We start from the raw sequence: 12,923 nt of genomic DNA on the forward strand, positions 1-12,923 counted from the left end.
TTCAAGATCAAAAGAAAAGTCACTTCCAAATACATCCTACTGAGACCATCTAGTGAAGACTGTATTTATAAACTAATATACGTATATATGTAACAATTGTAATTAAAGAGGAAGAGCCTGTGAATTTGAGAAGAGGTGAGTACGGGAGGAACTGAAGGGAAGAAGCAATAATATAAACACAGTACTCATGAAATTCTCAACACATGAAAAGAAATTAGTTTTTAAAATTTAAAAACAAATGTCATTTCCCACACTATGATCCCAGGCTGGACTGTGTGTTTGAACACTTAGGGATAACTTTGTCTTTGTGACTGGCCATCCATGCAACTTTAGTCAGCCCTTTTGTTCCCTTGTAATATTAGCAGTCAAGTTGTGGAAACAGAAGGGGCTCCATGGGCTTAAGTCTGGAAACAAGGAAGAAAAAGAAGGGAAGAGACTGTGCTTGTCCCATAGTGTGATTTACAGGGCAGCAGCCTGAGACAGGGCAGGCCTCATTGGTACCTGTTCACAAAGTGCTGCTCTGTCCCAGGATCTTTCTTTGTCCTCACAGACACTCTCTGAGAAGGAAGCACAACTATCCTTTACAATCGAGAAAGCCAAGGCTCATCATGAGGCAGGGGCTGTCTTGGTTCACAAGTGGTACCACTCAGATCAAACCTATCTAAGCCTATCTGGCCCCACAGCCCCAGGAGAATGTGGGGGTCCATTCCAATGCCATAAGATGTCCTTAGACCTAAAAAATCTCAAAGATTTCATGATCCCCCAGCAGGCTCCCATGGAGTCATTCTGGCAATCATCTGGTTAGTAACCTGGATTTGCAAGGACCACCTAAGCCACAAGAAAAAAAAAAAAAACAAACCAGCGGAATGCTGTGAAAAGCCCATGTGAATCTCCATTATAGATAAGCTCCTTAATTTAAGCTCTTTGCACTCCTCCCTTTTCCTATTACTTCTCGTCAGTGGCCAGTCTCATTATTCATGTACTTAGACAGGAGCAAAGGACTCTGAAGCTGCAGTGCATCCATTAACAGGTAAACACTGGGTGCAGCTGAGCCCAGACAGTGTGATGGATGCCAGGCTTGCTGCTGCCTTCCAGAAGCAGCCTGGGGGCCAAGAGTACCCATTTCATTAGCTCAGGAGTGACCTGTGAGTGCTGAGTCTACACGTGAAAATGGCAGAGCAGAAGGAAAAGCCGCAGACTCACCAGAGGTGGACAGGAGAAGCAGCTGCTTGAAGAGGACAGAAAGAGGTTCCTTGCCTCCCTCCCACTCAGTCTCTGAACACACTCGGTCTTCCTCAACAGCAAGTCTGAAAAAGCTCATCCTTATTTTGCCCACTTCAAAGACCCAATTAGTCCTGTAGAAGAGTGCTGGGCAGAGAAGTCCTAAAAACAGCTTCTATGGACCAACCAGTGGGCCAAGCTTGCCCCTCCAACCATGCCTCCTTTACATCGGCCATGGCATAGTCCAGGGAGACCCCAGCACCGTCTCTTTGATTCTTCAGATCCTCTGACTAACTTGGACCAGCCCCTCTCAAAGGCCTTCCTGTCCCTCCGCAGAGCTGCCGGCAGGAAGTGGAATAAGGCTGGGTACATAGGTTGAACCGGGAGGGGTCTCTGGTGAGAGTGCCGAGGGAAGTGTTTCTTACGACCATAGACGCCTTGATAACAACATCCTCCAGTGAGGTAGGGCCCTCCCTGCCTACTCTCTGTAAGACACTGGTGGCCTCTGTGATGCCAGTGCAGCCTATGCTTCTGCATCCCAGACTATCCACTTCATTTTACTCCAATGACCTCCCCAAAGGCTATACACATTAAAGAAGGTGCTTCACAGCATTTGGAGCTTCAAAACCTTTAGACATAAGCGGGAAAGTCCTCAACACTGTCAGCTGAAGGAGCAAAGGAAAGTCTATCATCCATGTTACCCTTCTTATCCTCAAATGGCAGCGCAGAAAAACTGGTGCTGCAGCCTGGCCGACTCCAGTTCCAGTCCTAGCTCGGCCACTCAATAGCGGCACACAGCTCTGATCCGTAAGTTTCTCCTCCTGAAGTGTGAATGAAAGTGCTTCAATTGTGGCATCAGAAGCACCTGGGGGAAGCCCCGTGGGTGCTAGACAATGCTGCTCTCTTTGGAGAGGATCAGAGTCAAACAGGAATGCAGTACACACCACATGGTTAAGTGCTTCATGTAACTATGTCAAGTGGTATGGCAAGAATAACTGATCCTGAAACAGAGAGAAACGGTGTTGGCAATGTCCACGGTCATTTCCGTTCCAGCTGCCTCTGAGGAATGGCTTTCCCACTGCTCAATGACGGTGGCAGAGTATACAGCTTCGCACTCCCATAGTCAGAAGAACATGGAGTCAGGTAAGGAGGCATGGGGCAGGAAGAGGATGGGGGTGGAGGAGAGGGAAGGAAGACAAATCAGCTGACATGTGCTCAAGTGGTAGGCTTAGGACAGTGGGACACTCAGGTATCTACAGGAGGATCTGCTTCCAGTTACTGACAGAAACACCACAAGTCACCTGAGCCAAATGAGTGAGGCTGCGGGACTCACAGTGGTAGACTCTGGTTGCTGTGTGGCCACTGCTGGTTCTATGGGTGCTAGTGCCTTATTTACAAGAAGCATAAAAGTTACAGAAAGAAGGGGAGCCTTAAATTTTAACAACTGGCAGGAAAACCAAAGCTGGAGAGTCCTGGGGTTTTCTTAGCAAATGCTACACACTCACCTCTCTAGCAGTTCACTCTGGGGACACGGTTCCACTCCGGCTAAGTTTCCTGGAAGCACAAAGAACATCAGAGGATGAAGACAGCATTTAAAAACTGTTCACTGACACTTCCTTGTTCAGATGTTTGCAGAGGCAATGATCTGCCTTAATGTTCTCAACCAGAGACCTTGGGAGTGGGATCACCCAGTGCACACAGTTCATAGACACTAGCTCAGGCACTGGTTCCTGATGATAGGAACGAATCTAGAAAGCAGCCACAGTGGTGATCTCCGGATGTAGCTTCTTCTTCCTATCTCTAAAACATAGACAAGAGCAGGGCCTAGTGGCAAAGACCTGTCAGCCTAGATATTCAGGAGTCTGAGGCAGGAGGATCATAAATTAAAGCCAGCTTAGACAATTTAGCCAGACTCTTTCAAAACAAAGTTTTTAAGAAGGCTTTCTAGGGGAGGGGTACAGCTTAGCTGGTAAATTTACCACAGCTTATGTGGAAATTACCACATAACCAATTTTTCTTTTAAATGTGGCAGCTTAGGCCAAGAATACCTCTGGGGAGGCAGAGACAGAAGATGGCCAGGGCTTCCTGGCCAGGCAGGAGAGAAAAAAGCAGTGATTTCCAAGATGAATGAGAGATCCTGCCTCAAAACGTAAGGTGAAGAACAATTAAGGAAGGCATGTGACATCAACCTCTGCCCTCCACTCCAGCAGCTCCCATCTTCCATACACACACACATACATACCTGCACAAACACATGCACACACACATGAACATGTACATACACAGATACAAAATAAAAGGTGGGCTAGAGACACAACTTAGTGGTACAGTGTAGCATATGTGAAGTCCTGGGTTCCATCCTTAGTACTATAGAACACAACACAAAAATCCTCTGGCACTAGCAGGATAGATGCTCACCGTGAGGAGTGGGCAACAGAATCAGAAAGCCTCCCTCTTCCCACCCTCCTCACTGTAGGCACGATCCTGAACTGCCTTCTGTTCTCCCTTCCATGCACGTGGGCAGAGATGATACAGACTACATTTTTTCACATTACATTTTATTATAAGCATTTCTCTTACTAAGTTTGTTTTAGAAACCTCCATTGTGGAGATCATGCTAACATTCTATGGCAGGCACACATGGATTAGATCTTGCAGTTAGTTCCCTACTGGGTATTTAGGTCATCTCCAAATTTTCCATTTTAGTAAATAAGTGAGACAAATATATCTGTGCACATGGCTGTATCTGCATTTAAATTATTTCCCTAGGAAAGACTCTCAGAACTGGGATTAGTGGGGAATGCAGTATTCGAGCATCGTTGAAAAGGCCACTGGCGACAGCAGGGGAAATGACTAACAGAAACAACAAAAGAAAACAAAATCAAGCGCAGGATGCTGTTGGGAAAAAGACGCTGTGCGCTGTTCCCGAGTGTCATCATTTGAAAGGATACAAGGGCCCAGATTTCAAAGCAACTAACAACTTTATTTTAAAAATACTTCAAAACTCTGGAAATTGCAGACCAGGATGAGCTCTTTGAAGAAACTGATGCATGGCTAAAGAAAAAAAGAAAAAAAAAAGCCCTTCTATTGCTGCCTTGAAAAATGAGACTATAATTAGACTGCACCTATAGTGCTCTAAACTCCCCAAAGGAAAAGTCCCCAAACATCACCAGCAAGGTAAAGGGCACCAGAGCAAGCATGCTTGCTTTATGCCTTGTGGTTCAGCTTATGGTTCTCACGGGGAGGCCTGTATGGCAACCAGGCTCCATCTCCACCCCAGCAGGTCACCACATACTTGGCACTGTACAGCACTGTCACCCAGAGGCAGAAGACAAATGGCCCAGTGAGAAGGCACCAGGCCCTGAGTACAATTCCTTTACATTCACTCTCTGCTTCAGCTCTTACTATAATTCCAGAGAATCAGCACTTACTTCCTTTACAGCAGGAAGTGCAAGTCCAAGGCTGCATGCTCCACTCCTACTTCACTGTACTTCAGTAAAGGGCAGTCATGGCAGGTGTAGTCAAAGACCTATGCCAGGACCTTCATGGTCATCTTTCCCATACTAGTGTGATGTGGGGCCTCCACAACGTAGAGCAGAGGCTGACAGTCCAGCAGCCTGGTAGATGCTCTCAAGTCTGCAGTCCCTAAGTCTGCTCTCTGCACTCCTCCTCAAAAGGAGAAAGTCACATCTGACTAGGTCAGATCTCAAAGTCCTGAAGGACAATCTGTAATGGGAAGGCCACTTATCTTCTTAAAGATTGGAACTGGGATTGTTCACAACCCTTCAGGAGATGAGAAGCTTCTGATCTCAAAGACTTCAAGACAGGCAACCACTTAGCCCAGCTTTGCCAACAGCTAGAAGCTGTACAAGTACTGCCAGGCAAACAGAAGGTGGTGGCCTGCCGTATGGGCATCACTGTGACCTGAGAGTCATCTCCTTCATGCACGGGATAGGTGCCTTTGGTCTGGGATAACTTCAAGCATCTTGAGCCATGAGCCCATCTTAAAACCATCCAAGAACTGGCCTCCATGCCCACAGCAGGAAGTGCTCCAATGAATGCCACCACCAGAGTGAGTCTGCTCACCGTTAAATAAAAGATCTTTTGGGGAGCTTGTATTACACCTGTTCCCCCATCACAATGGGGTCCTTTTAAAGAAAGTGACAAATGGCCATCATTGTGTGATTCATGAGGGGATTGCAACAACTGATAAACTGAGTTTCTTGGTGGAAAGAAAGAAACACACAGGTGGCAGGATACCATCTGTCAGATCCTGCAGGAGCTTGGGATGCATGTCATGGAAACACTGTTCCCATTTCTCTTGCAAACCTCAGATCTGTGAGCTCATGCAGTGAGGGAGTGTCATCTTTTTAAAACAGAAATTAAGGAAGAGAAAAAAACAAAAGCTAGCTTTCCCTTCCTTGTGTGACAAGCAAGAGGACCACATGCAGGAGTAACTTGTGAATGGCTGACCCAGCCTGTCCCCTGCTGATACTCAGAAGCCTCTTTGGGCACACGCTTCTCACTAAGACTACACCTGTCCCACACACTCAAACCCCAACACCTGGCATCTCCAATTCAACCCCATGTGTCTTACTTCCTGTCTACCATGGCTCCTCCTAGAAGCCTGGCACATACTGTGGATGCAAGGATGGATGAAGAGTTGTCCTGTTGGCCTGTGGTGAGCTCACCTCCAAGGGGACAATTATAGGGTATGGTGATTAGGGGCAGCATGGTGGTGGTGGACTCCAAAGAAGATAAGCACAGTCTAGGCTCAGCCAGAGGGGAAACTAGAGGAGGAGGAGGGAGGCTTGCCTCTCATTTTCTTTCTATTTTACTCTGCTGCTGTCTTTCATTTGTTCAAGGCAGTATCTTCTATGTATCCCAGGCTGATCACAAGCCCACAATCCTCTTTCCTCAACCCCGCTTCGAGATAAGCCTGTACCACCTTGCCAGGCTTCTGGGCTGTATTTCTGGAGCAGGAACTAATTTAAGTGGAGGCAGTGGCAGGAGTCAGATCCTTTGTTTGACAGCCTGGGCCACTGCTGCAATCAAACTTTTCTTGTAATCGCTAGTGTCACCTCGCAAACTCGCACTGTTTCCAAGGGCAACAAGAGACACTTTCAATAATCTCACTTAATCCTTACAAACAACTCTGTTAAGGTGAGTGTACTACCTCCACAGAGGATCTCTGACTCTTAAAGGCGAATAACCCATAAACCAGGGTATTAGCTCCAATCTCTGATTCCCTGCGATATTCCTGCAACAGCCTCCATCACAAAGTCAGACTGTTATGTATGAGTTGCAGATAACCCAGAGCAAAGAACAGGAACCAGCTCTCCTCTACTTGGGGTGAACAAAAAGAAAGCTTTCAGAAGATCAGCACAATCTCTATAAAAGAGTGGGTGCAGCTGTGTAGAAAGGCACTGGTATGAACAGTTACAGAAGGGGAAATGCAGTGCCCAGGCAACAGGAACACCTGGTCTGAGCACCTAGCCTAACAGGAATGTAAGTGGGACACATATATCCCAGAGTTAGAAAAGGCTGTGAAATCAAACTTGCAATTCAGACTCTGCCACCTCCTGTGTGACCTCACCTCTAGGAAATGAGGATAATGCATATTTCCTCCTGGGCTGAGAATACAGCAAACACAAAATGAAAACCACTGTCTGCATTTCCTCTGTTTTCTCCATCAGACAGACTATGGAAAGTTTTGAGAAGAATGAGGAAGAGCATCAAGGAAAAGGCTCCACATTGACTGCCTTCTATTCAAGTGGCTAAACCCTGAAACCCATACCAAGTTCATTCTCCCAATCATTTTTGCACCCAATCCAGTACTTTGCTCAATTATATCTGAAGAAAACATACTTGTCTTTGGAGACACCATTAATGAGGCTACACTGGGAAACCTGACTGCAACTCCAGCTCCTGATCTACTCTGGGTCCTGGCCCTGTGGAGAATTTGAAAGTTACAGACCCTCACTCCATAGCATCTTGTTGAGTTCAAGAACCCTTGTAGGATCATTGGTTCCCACCTCTGCCCTTAGCAAGCATGGGCAGAAAGAAAGCACACTACTCCCCACCCTGCTTCTTAGACTGCCCACCAAATGCTGTGACAGAAATAGCAAAGATGCACCAGGATTCTTTACAACAGTCCCCAAATGGACACAACCCAAGTGTCCATCCCCTGGGAATCATCAAATAAGGCAAGGGACATTTTACAGAAGGATGTTCTCCAGCCACTAAAGCTTAATGTGTGTTATCTGTCACTGAGCCAAGGGAGAGAGAGGTTGCCAAGAGTCCTGTTGATAAAAAAAATACACATGTTCTAAAAGGGTCCGGGCACAGAAACTCAAGGCTGCCATGCATGGCTGTGTGAATGATACAACCAGAGAAGTGAGAGGGCCAGGCAAGTATCATGACAGCCCGTCCTAATATCTCAGTTAAGAACTAGGCCTCAGTCCCTGCTCTTAAAAGTGAGCAGGCAGTTTCTGAGGAAGCCACAAACAAAGGCAATTAATCACTGTTGCCCCTGGCAATAGGGACTAGGAGAACTGCACTGCTAGGCCTGACCCCATCCCAACCCCCCCCCCCACCTCCCCTAAAGGTGATATCAAATAAAGGCCAAGCCTGGGACTTGTCCAGGCCTACCCCAAAATGGAAAAGCTATAGCCTTAACTAGCCCTTGACTAGCTCTAGCCAATTAGAACGTACTAACACGATTGCCACTTGCTTAAGCAAGCATGCCTGAGATGACTTAACTGGCCTAGGAATGTCCCTGAGTTGTGCTTCCTCTCAGGGCAGTCGCCATTTTGCCTTTGTGTAAGATGGGGGGCCCAGCACACTGGTACCTTTGTGTAAGATGGGGGGCCCCAGCATGCTGGTACCTTTGTGTAAGATGGGGGGCCCCAGCATGCTGGTAACTTTGTGTAAGATGGGGGGCCCCAGCATGCTGGTACCTTTGTGTAAGATGGGGGGCCCCAGCATGCTGGTACCTTTGTGTAAGATGGGGGGCCCCAGCATGCCAGTACCTTTACTCACAAGATAATAAATCTCTTGCTGATTGCATATGTGGATGATGGTCTTTGGTGAGACCTCTCAGGACCCTAAAAAGAAGTATCTGTCTATCGTCATTATCAGTAAAGTGAAAGTGATCTTATTTAAAACATATGAGCCAGAAAACAGCAGACTTTATAAAACTGCAAACTGTCTAGTGCTCCTAAACCCGGACCCTTAAAGCTCTTAGGGAACAAATACCAGAAACCTGATCTATGACAGAACTTCAAGGAAAAACACCAATGGGGATCAGATGGTGCTCATCCTGGAATTAAACTGCACACACAGGAACCATAGTCAACTATCTGTTCTGTGTGAATGGACACAGAAGGGCAGTCAACCCTGATTTCACCAAGTCCACTATGTCTCTGGGCAGCTCACATTCCTCAGTTGAGGCCTGATTCCTCACATGTACATCTCATAGTTCTGAGGAGTAAGCCCTAACTCACCATAAACACATATGTTAGGAAGCACTTTATCATGAAAGCCATAGTTACAGAGTTAACACCTCACAACTACCATTTAACACTTAAGAGTGATTTTCTAACTAGGTACTGGAGTGCTGAGATTATAGGTAAGGAAAGTCAGAAGGTCCATAGCTTACAGGGCAGCAAGAGCTCTGGTCTAAACAGTTTGACTCAGTGATTATTTGTCATGGCAGACCCTCAAACTTGGATAGGAAAATAATATTCCTAACCCCCAGGCTTAATCATCAACAAAATTGAATGTGATGGTTTGAATCAGAATGGCCTCATATATTTGAATGCTTAATCACCAGGAAGTGGCACTATTTGAAAGGATTATAAGGACTGGGAGTTGTGGCCTTGCTGGGGGAAATTTGTCACTGGGGGTGGACTTCAAAAGCCCGTGTTAGGCAAGGCTCTGCCTCTGTCTCTCTTCCTAAAGATCACAATGCAGCTGTCGGCGACTATTCCAGTGCCTGCCTGCATGCTGCCATGCTCTCCACCATGATGACAATGGACTAAACCTCTGAAACTGCAAGCCAATTTTAAATAAATCCTTTCTTTTTGTGAGCTGCTGTGGTCATGGTGCCTCTTCACAGCAATAAAACAGTGACTAAGACACTCAGTTATCACCACCCACTCTAAGGTCACTATGATGTTTCAATCAAGTAACAACTAAGATACCAAGAAGGATACAAATAGATGTAGTAGGAACAGATTTACACTAAGAGATAAGATGTAAAATCCAAGCTCAGCCATTCATTCTGCCATTATCACAGACGAGGTACTTCCTGTCATGGGCCACAGTCACTACACCATAAAACTGGACTCACTCTTCAACTGTGAAAACCAAGAAAAATGAAACAGGAGAGGTGGACAGAGAAGGTTGGTGAGTGACAGGAGCACTGCTGTCTTACAGAGAATGTCAAGGAGAACTTCCCCAATAGGATGGCTGAGTAAGAAAGAAGGAAAGAGAGAAGCAATGAGGAAGAAGGCTGTTTGGGCCTAATGGCAGAACAGTCAGTCCGTGTGTGTGGCTGAGGAGATGAGCAAGGCCAAGGAGTGAATTCTGCCTGTGCCCATGCAAGAAGTCACAGAGAGTCTAGGACCAGTGCCTCAACCCACTTACCATGGAGAAACAGCTTTTCCAGTTGTTCAAGCAGCTCAGCACACTGTGTTAGCTGTTCCCGGAAGCCCTCAGCCACACAACTGTCCACATCACTGGCCTGCAGAAGCTCCTCAAATGCCTTGATCATGGTGCTCACGTGTTGACGGTAAATGACACAGATGTCATGGCTATCCTTAATCTGCTGCCTCTGAAGGGAGAGCTCCCTGGCTTGGGACTGAACCAATGAATCGTATCTGATAAAAGAGAGAAGGAAAATGTGTGTGTCGTTTTAGAATTGAATTTTTGTGACCTTAACACTAATTGGAAAAATGACAGAGCATAATTTCTGAAAGCCTGGAGCTGTACAAGCATATATACTTTAGAAAAATTGAAACTGTACAAGGTCACTCCTTCTTTGAGTTCAAACAGCCAACAAATGCTTGAACAGAGATTCTCCTGCAATATTTTTAACCTTAGAAAGCCCCCAATTAAAGCATAGATTGGCAAGGACTCAGGATAAAAATTAGTTTCCATACACTCTTCAAAGACACCATTCTGAATTGTAGAAACAAGTACCCCAAGTGTCAGGGACCCACCGAAAATTCTCACCAAGTACAAACCATATATACAAGCAAGGGTAAAAAGACAGGACTCTCGACTTCCAACTCCAAGGGCCGGACTCCTAACTACCACTTACTGAGTAATAGGGGCCCATCAGCCATGGAAACAAGTTATCTTACGATACCTGGGTCTCCCAGGCTTCCCACAAATGGATTCATGCAGAAAAGGAGATCATTCTCAAAGGTACTTAGGTGGTAAAGCTTTGCTTTTCAAACATACAGATTGAAGACTTTTACTATCCAATACTACCTCCTTACCAACAGGTACTACCCTTCTCTATGCAGGCCTAGGAGTGTTAGAGCAAGCAGAAACAAAAACTCAGAGAGGAAAAGTAGCCACAGCAAGCTGATCTAGAGTGGCCTGACAGGCACTTCAGTTCACCATGACCATTGTTAATACCAATAACCTACAAGCAAATCACATGACACCCATCTTAAAGGTGGGGGCCAATTCTGTGGAGAAGGAAGATTGGGAAAGTATGGGCTTGAACCCTGGCCAGTGGCTCTGACTAGAATACTCACAGGCAAGTCATAGCAATCTCTTTGAGTCTCAGTTTCTCTTTCTGCAAAAACAAGTTGAGAGTGCCTCCTGCTTAGTGTGTCTGGAGTTAAATAATCCGAGTTCCTCAGCTACTGGGGTGATACGCACCTGCAACCTCAGAACTCAGGAGGCAGAGGCAGGGAAGATTGTGAGTTTGAGGCGCTCCTGAATTACAGGGTGTTTCAAAACAAAAAACAAACAAACAAAAATCAAACACTTCCTGCCTGGGGGCTGATACAACAGTCCATCAATAAATAAGCTTCTCTCATTCTTGCTGCTTGGGAAGTCTTGAAAAAAAAAAAAAAAACACCTCTCTGGCTCTTTAACAATTCAGAACAGTGTTTGTCTCAAATTAGTAACCAATGAAGGTCAACTTTACAGATGATCCCATTTTGCCATATCTCATGAAGCAAATGTATATATTTATAACCATAAAGCATTATCTTCATGACCTAAGAATTTCTTGCTTTCAAGACAGGCTTATTTCTCTAAGATGACCTTAAAGGGTAAAGATATGGAAAACATTTATATTCCTCCCAACCTACCTAGGACATCCGTTTTACTTCCACAACATGGCAAAAAACAATAACAGTTCAAAAATAAACACTGCAGCTCAGCAAACACACAGCCATTCAGAGTGATTGCTATGGAGCTTTTACCTTGAGTCCTCAGCCTGAGGAGGGCAGCACCTGCCCTGCCAACCTCAGAGGCTGCACACCTCCTATCTAATGTGCATAGATCAATGCTGTGTGGTCTAGCCTTTCACTCTCACCCTGGCTGCCTGAACCCCAGGTAAAGCTTCCCCCAGGGGACACTCTACCTGTCCAAGAAGCAGCGTCCCCTCACAGCTCCAGGACTCCTGCCTAGCAACAACCTGGGAGAACTGCAGGCTTAATAGGAGGGAGGCTGGAGCAGGAAGAAATAGGATGTACCTAGATGGGGAGAGGTCTCGGAACTTGTTCTGTAGGTTATGGATTTCGCTGAAAAGTTTCAAGTTCAAATCTTGCTCCTTCTGTAGCTCCTGCTCCTGTTCTACCAGCTGCTGCTTGAGGCCCTCTAGCATCCTTCTGTCAATCATCTCTGGGGTAAGTGGACGGAGGATTTTCATGTGCTTCACATACCGTACTTGGTGCAAACTGGAAAATGTCATCTCGTCTTCATCAATACTGCCCTTAAGCTTGTTCAAGCCATCTGTAGCCCCCTCTGTCCCACACAAAACTGTGATAATGGCCTCATTGCACTGAGAGTGCTTCTGTAACTGGACAATGAAGTTCCGGTAGCCATTCAGCTCAGTTTGCAAGTTGTGGATTTTCTGTTTTAAGTCTTCTGTGTCATTGGGGCTATTGATGTTCTCAGATTGGTCACTCCCAATCACACTGACTTTAACAGAGAGCTGACTCTTGGAATTCAAGTAAGTGACTACGGAGGTTGGGCCTAGTAAGTCTTCAGTGATCTCTTTGCATGCTGGTAATACGGCAAGGTCATCAGGCGGACACATTTCAGAATCTGAAAATCAAATACTAACTTTTGTCAGTATCTCTGCTGTAATCAACCCCTCATGTTGCCAGAGCCATGGCTGAGCCAACGTTAACACAATAGCCACCTGCCTATAGTGTTTTCCACAGTTCAGTTAGGAATCTTAAATAGTCGAAAGCCCATGCATTAAAGTTTGGTTTTTATGGCACGGATGGAAGGTTGTGCTGTGTTTAGGAGGTGGGGCCTAGTAGAAGAAAATCATCACTGAAAAGGATATTAAGACTACTGCCCACACTCTGCTTCCTAGACACTATGAAGTGAACAACTATACTCTACCCCATGCCCCATGATATTCTCCCTCACCACAGGTCCGAGTAACAAGTAGAGGCAGTCCTGGGCTGGAACCCATGAGCCAAAATACTTTCTAGAATAGAAAG

General features: G+C 45.9%; 1 protein-coding gene across 6 annotated transcripts in view; it reads right to left on the reverse strand.

The window, feature by feature from the left end:
- The window catches only part of Cdk5rap2 (CDK5 regulatory subunit associated protein 2), a 198,011-nt gene that overhangs the window by 31,452 nt on the left and 153,636 nt on the right, over positions 1–12,923 (reverse strand). For 5 of the 6 annotated variants that reach the window (XM_036179221.1, XM_036179220.1, XM_036179218.1 and 2 more), the window contains 3 exons: positions 11,943–12,516; positions 9,871–10,103; positions 2,727–2,775 (listed from right to left, as the gene is read on the reverse strand). In XM_036179221.1, the coding sequence (XP_036035114.1) occupies positions 2,727–2,775; positions 9,871–10,103; positions 11,943–12,516 (856 nt within the window). The remainder of the gene's footprint in view (positions 1–2,726; positions 2,776–9,870; positions 10,104–11,942; positions 12,517–12,923) is intronic. The other variant, XM_036179222.1, reaches the window with a different exon arrangement.

Source organism: Onychomys torridus, chromosome 2 (genome assembly GCF_903995425.1).
Source record: "Onychomys torridus chromosome 2, mOncTor1.1, whole genome shotgun sequence".
Classification (NCBI taxonomy): domain Eukaryota; kingdom Metazoa; phylum Chordata; class Mammalia; order Rodentia; family Cricetidae; genus Onychomys; species Onychomys torridus.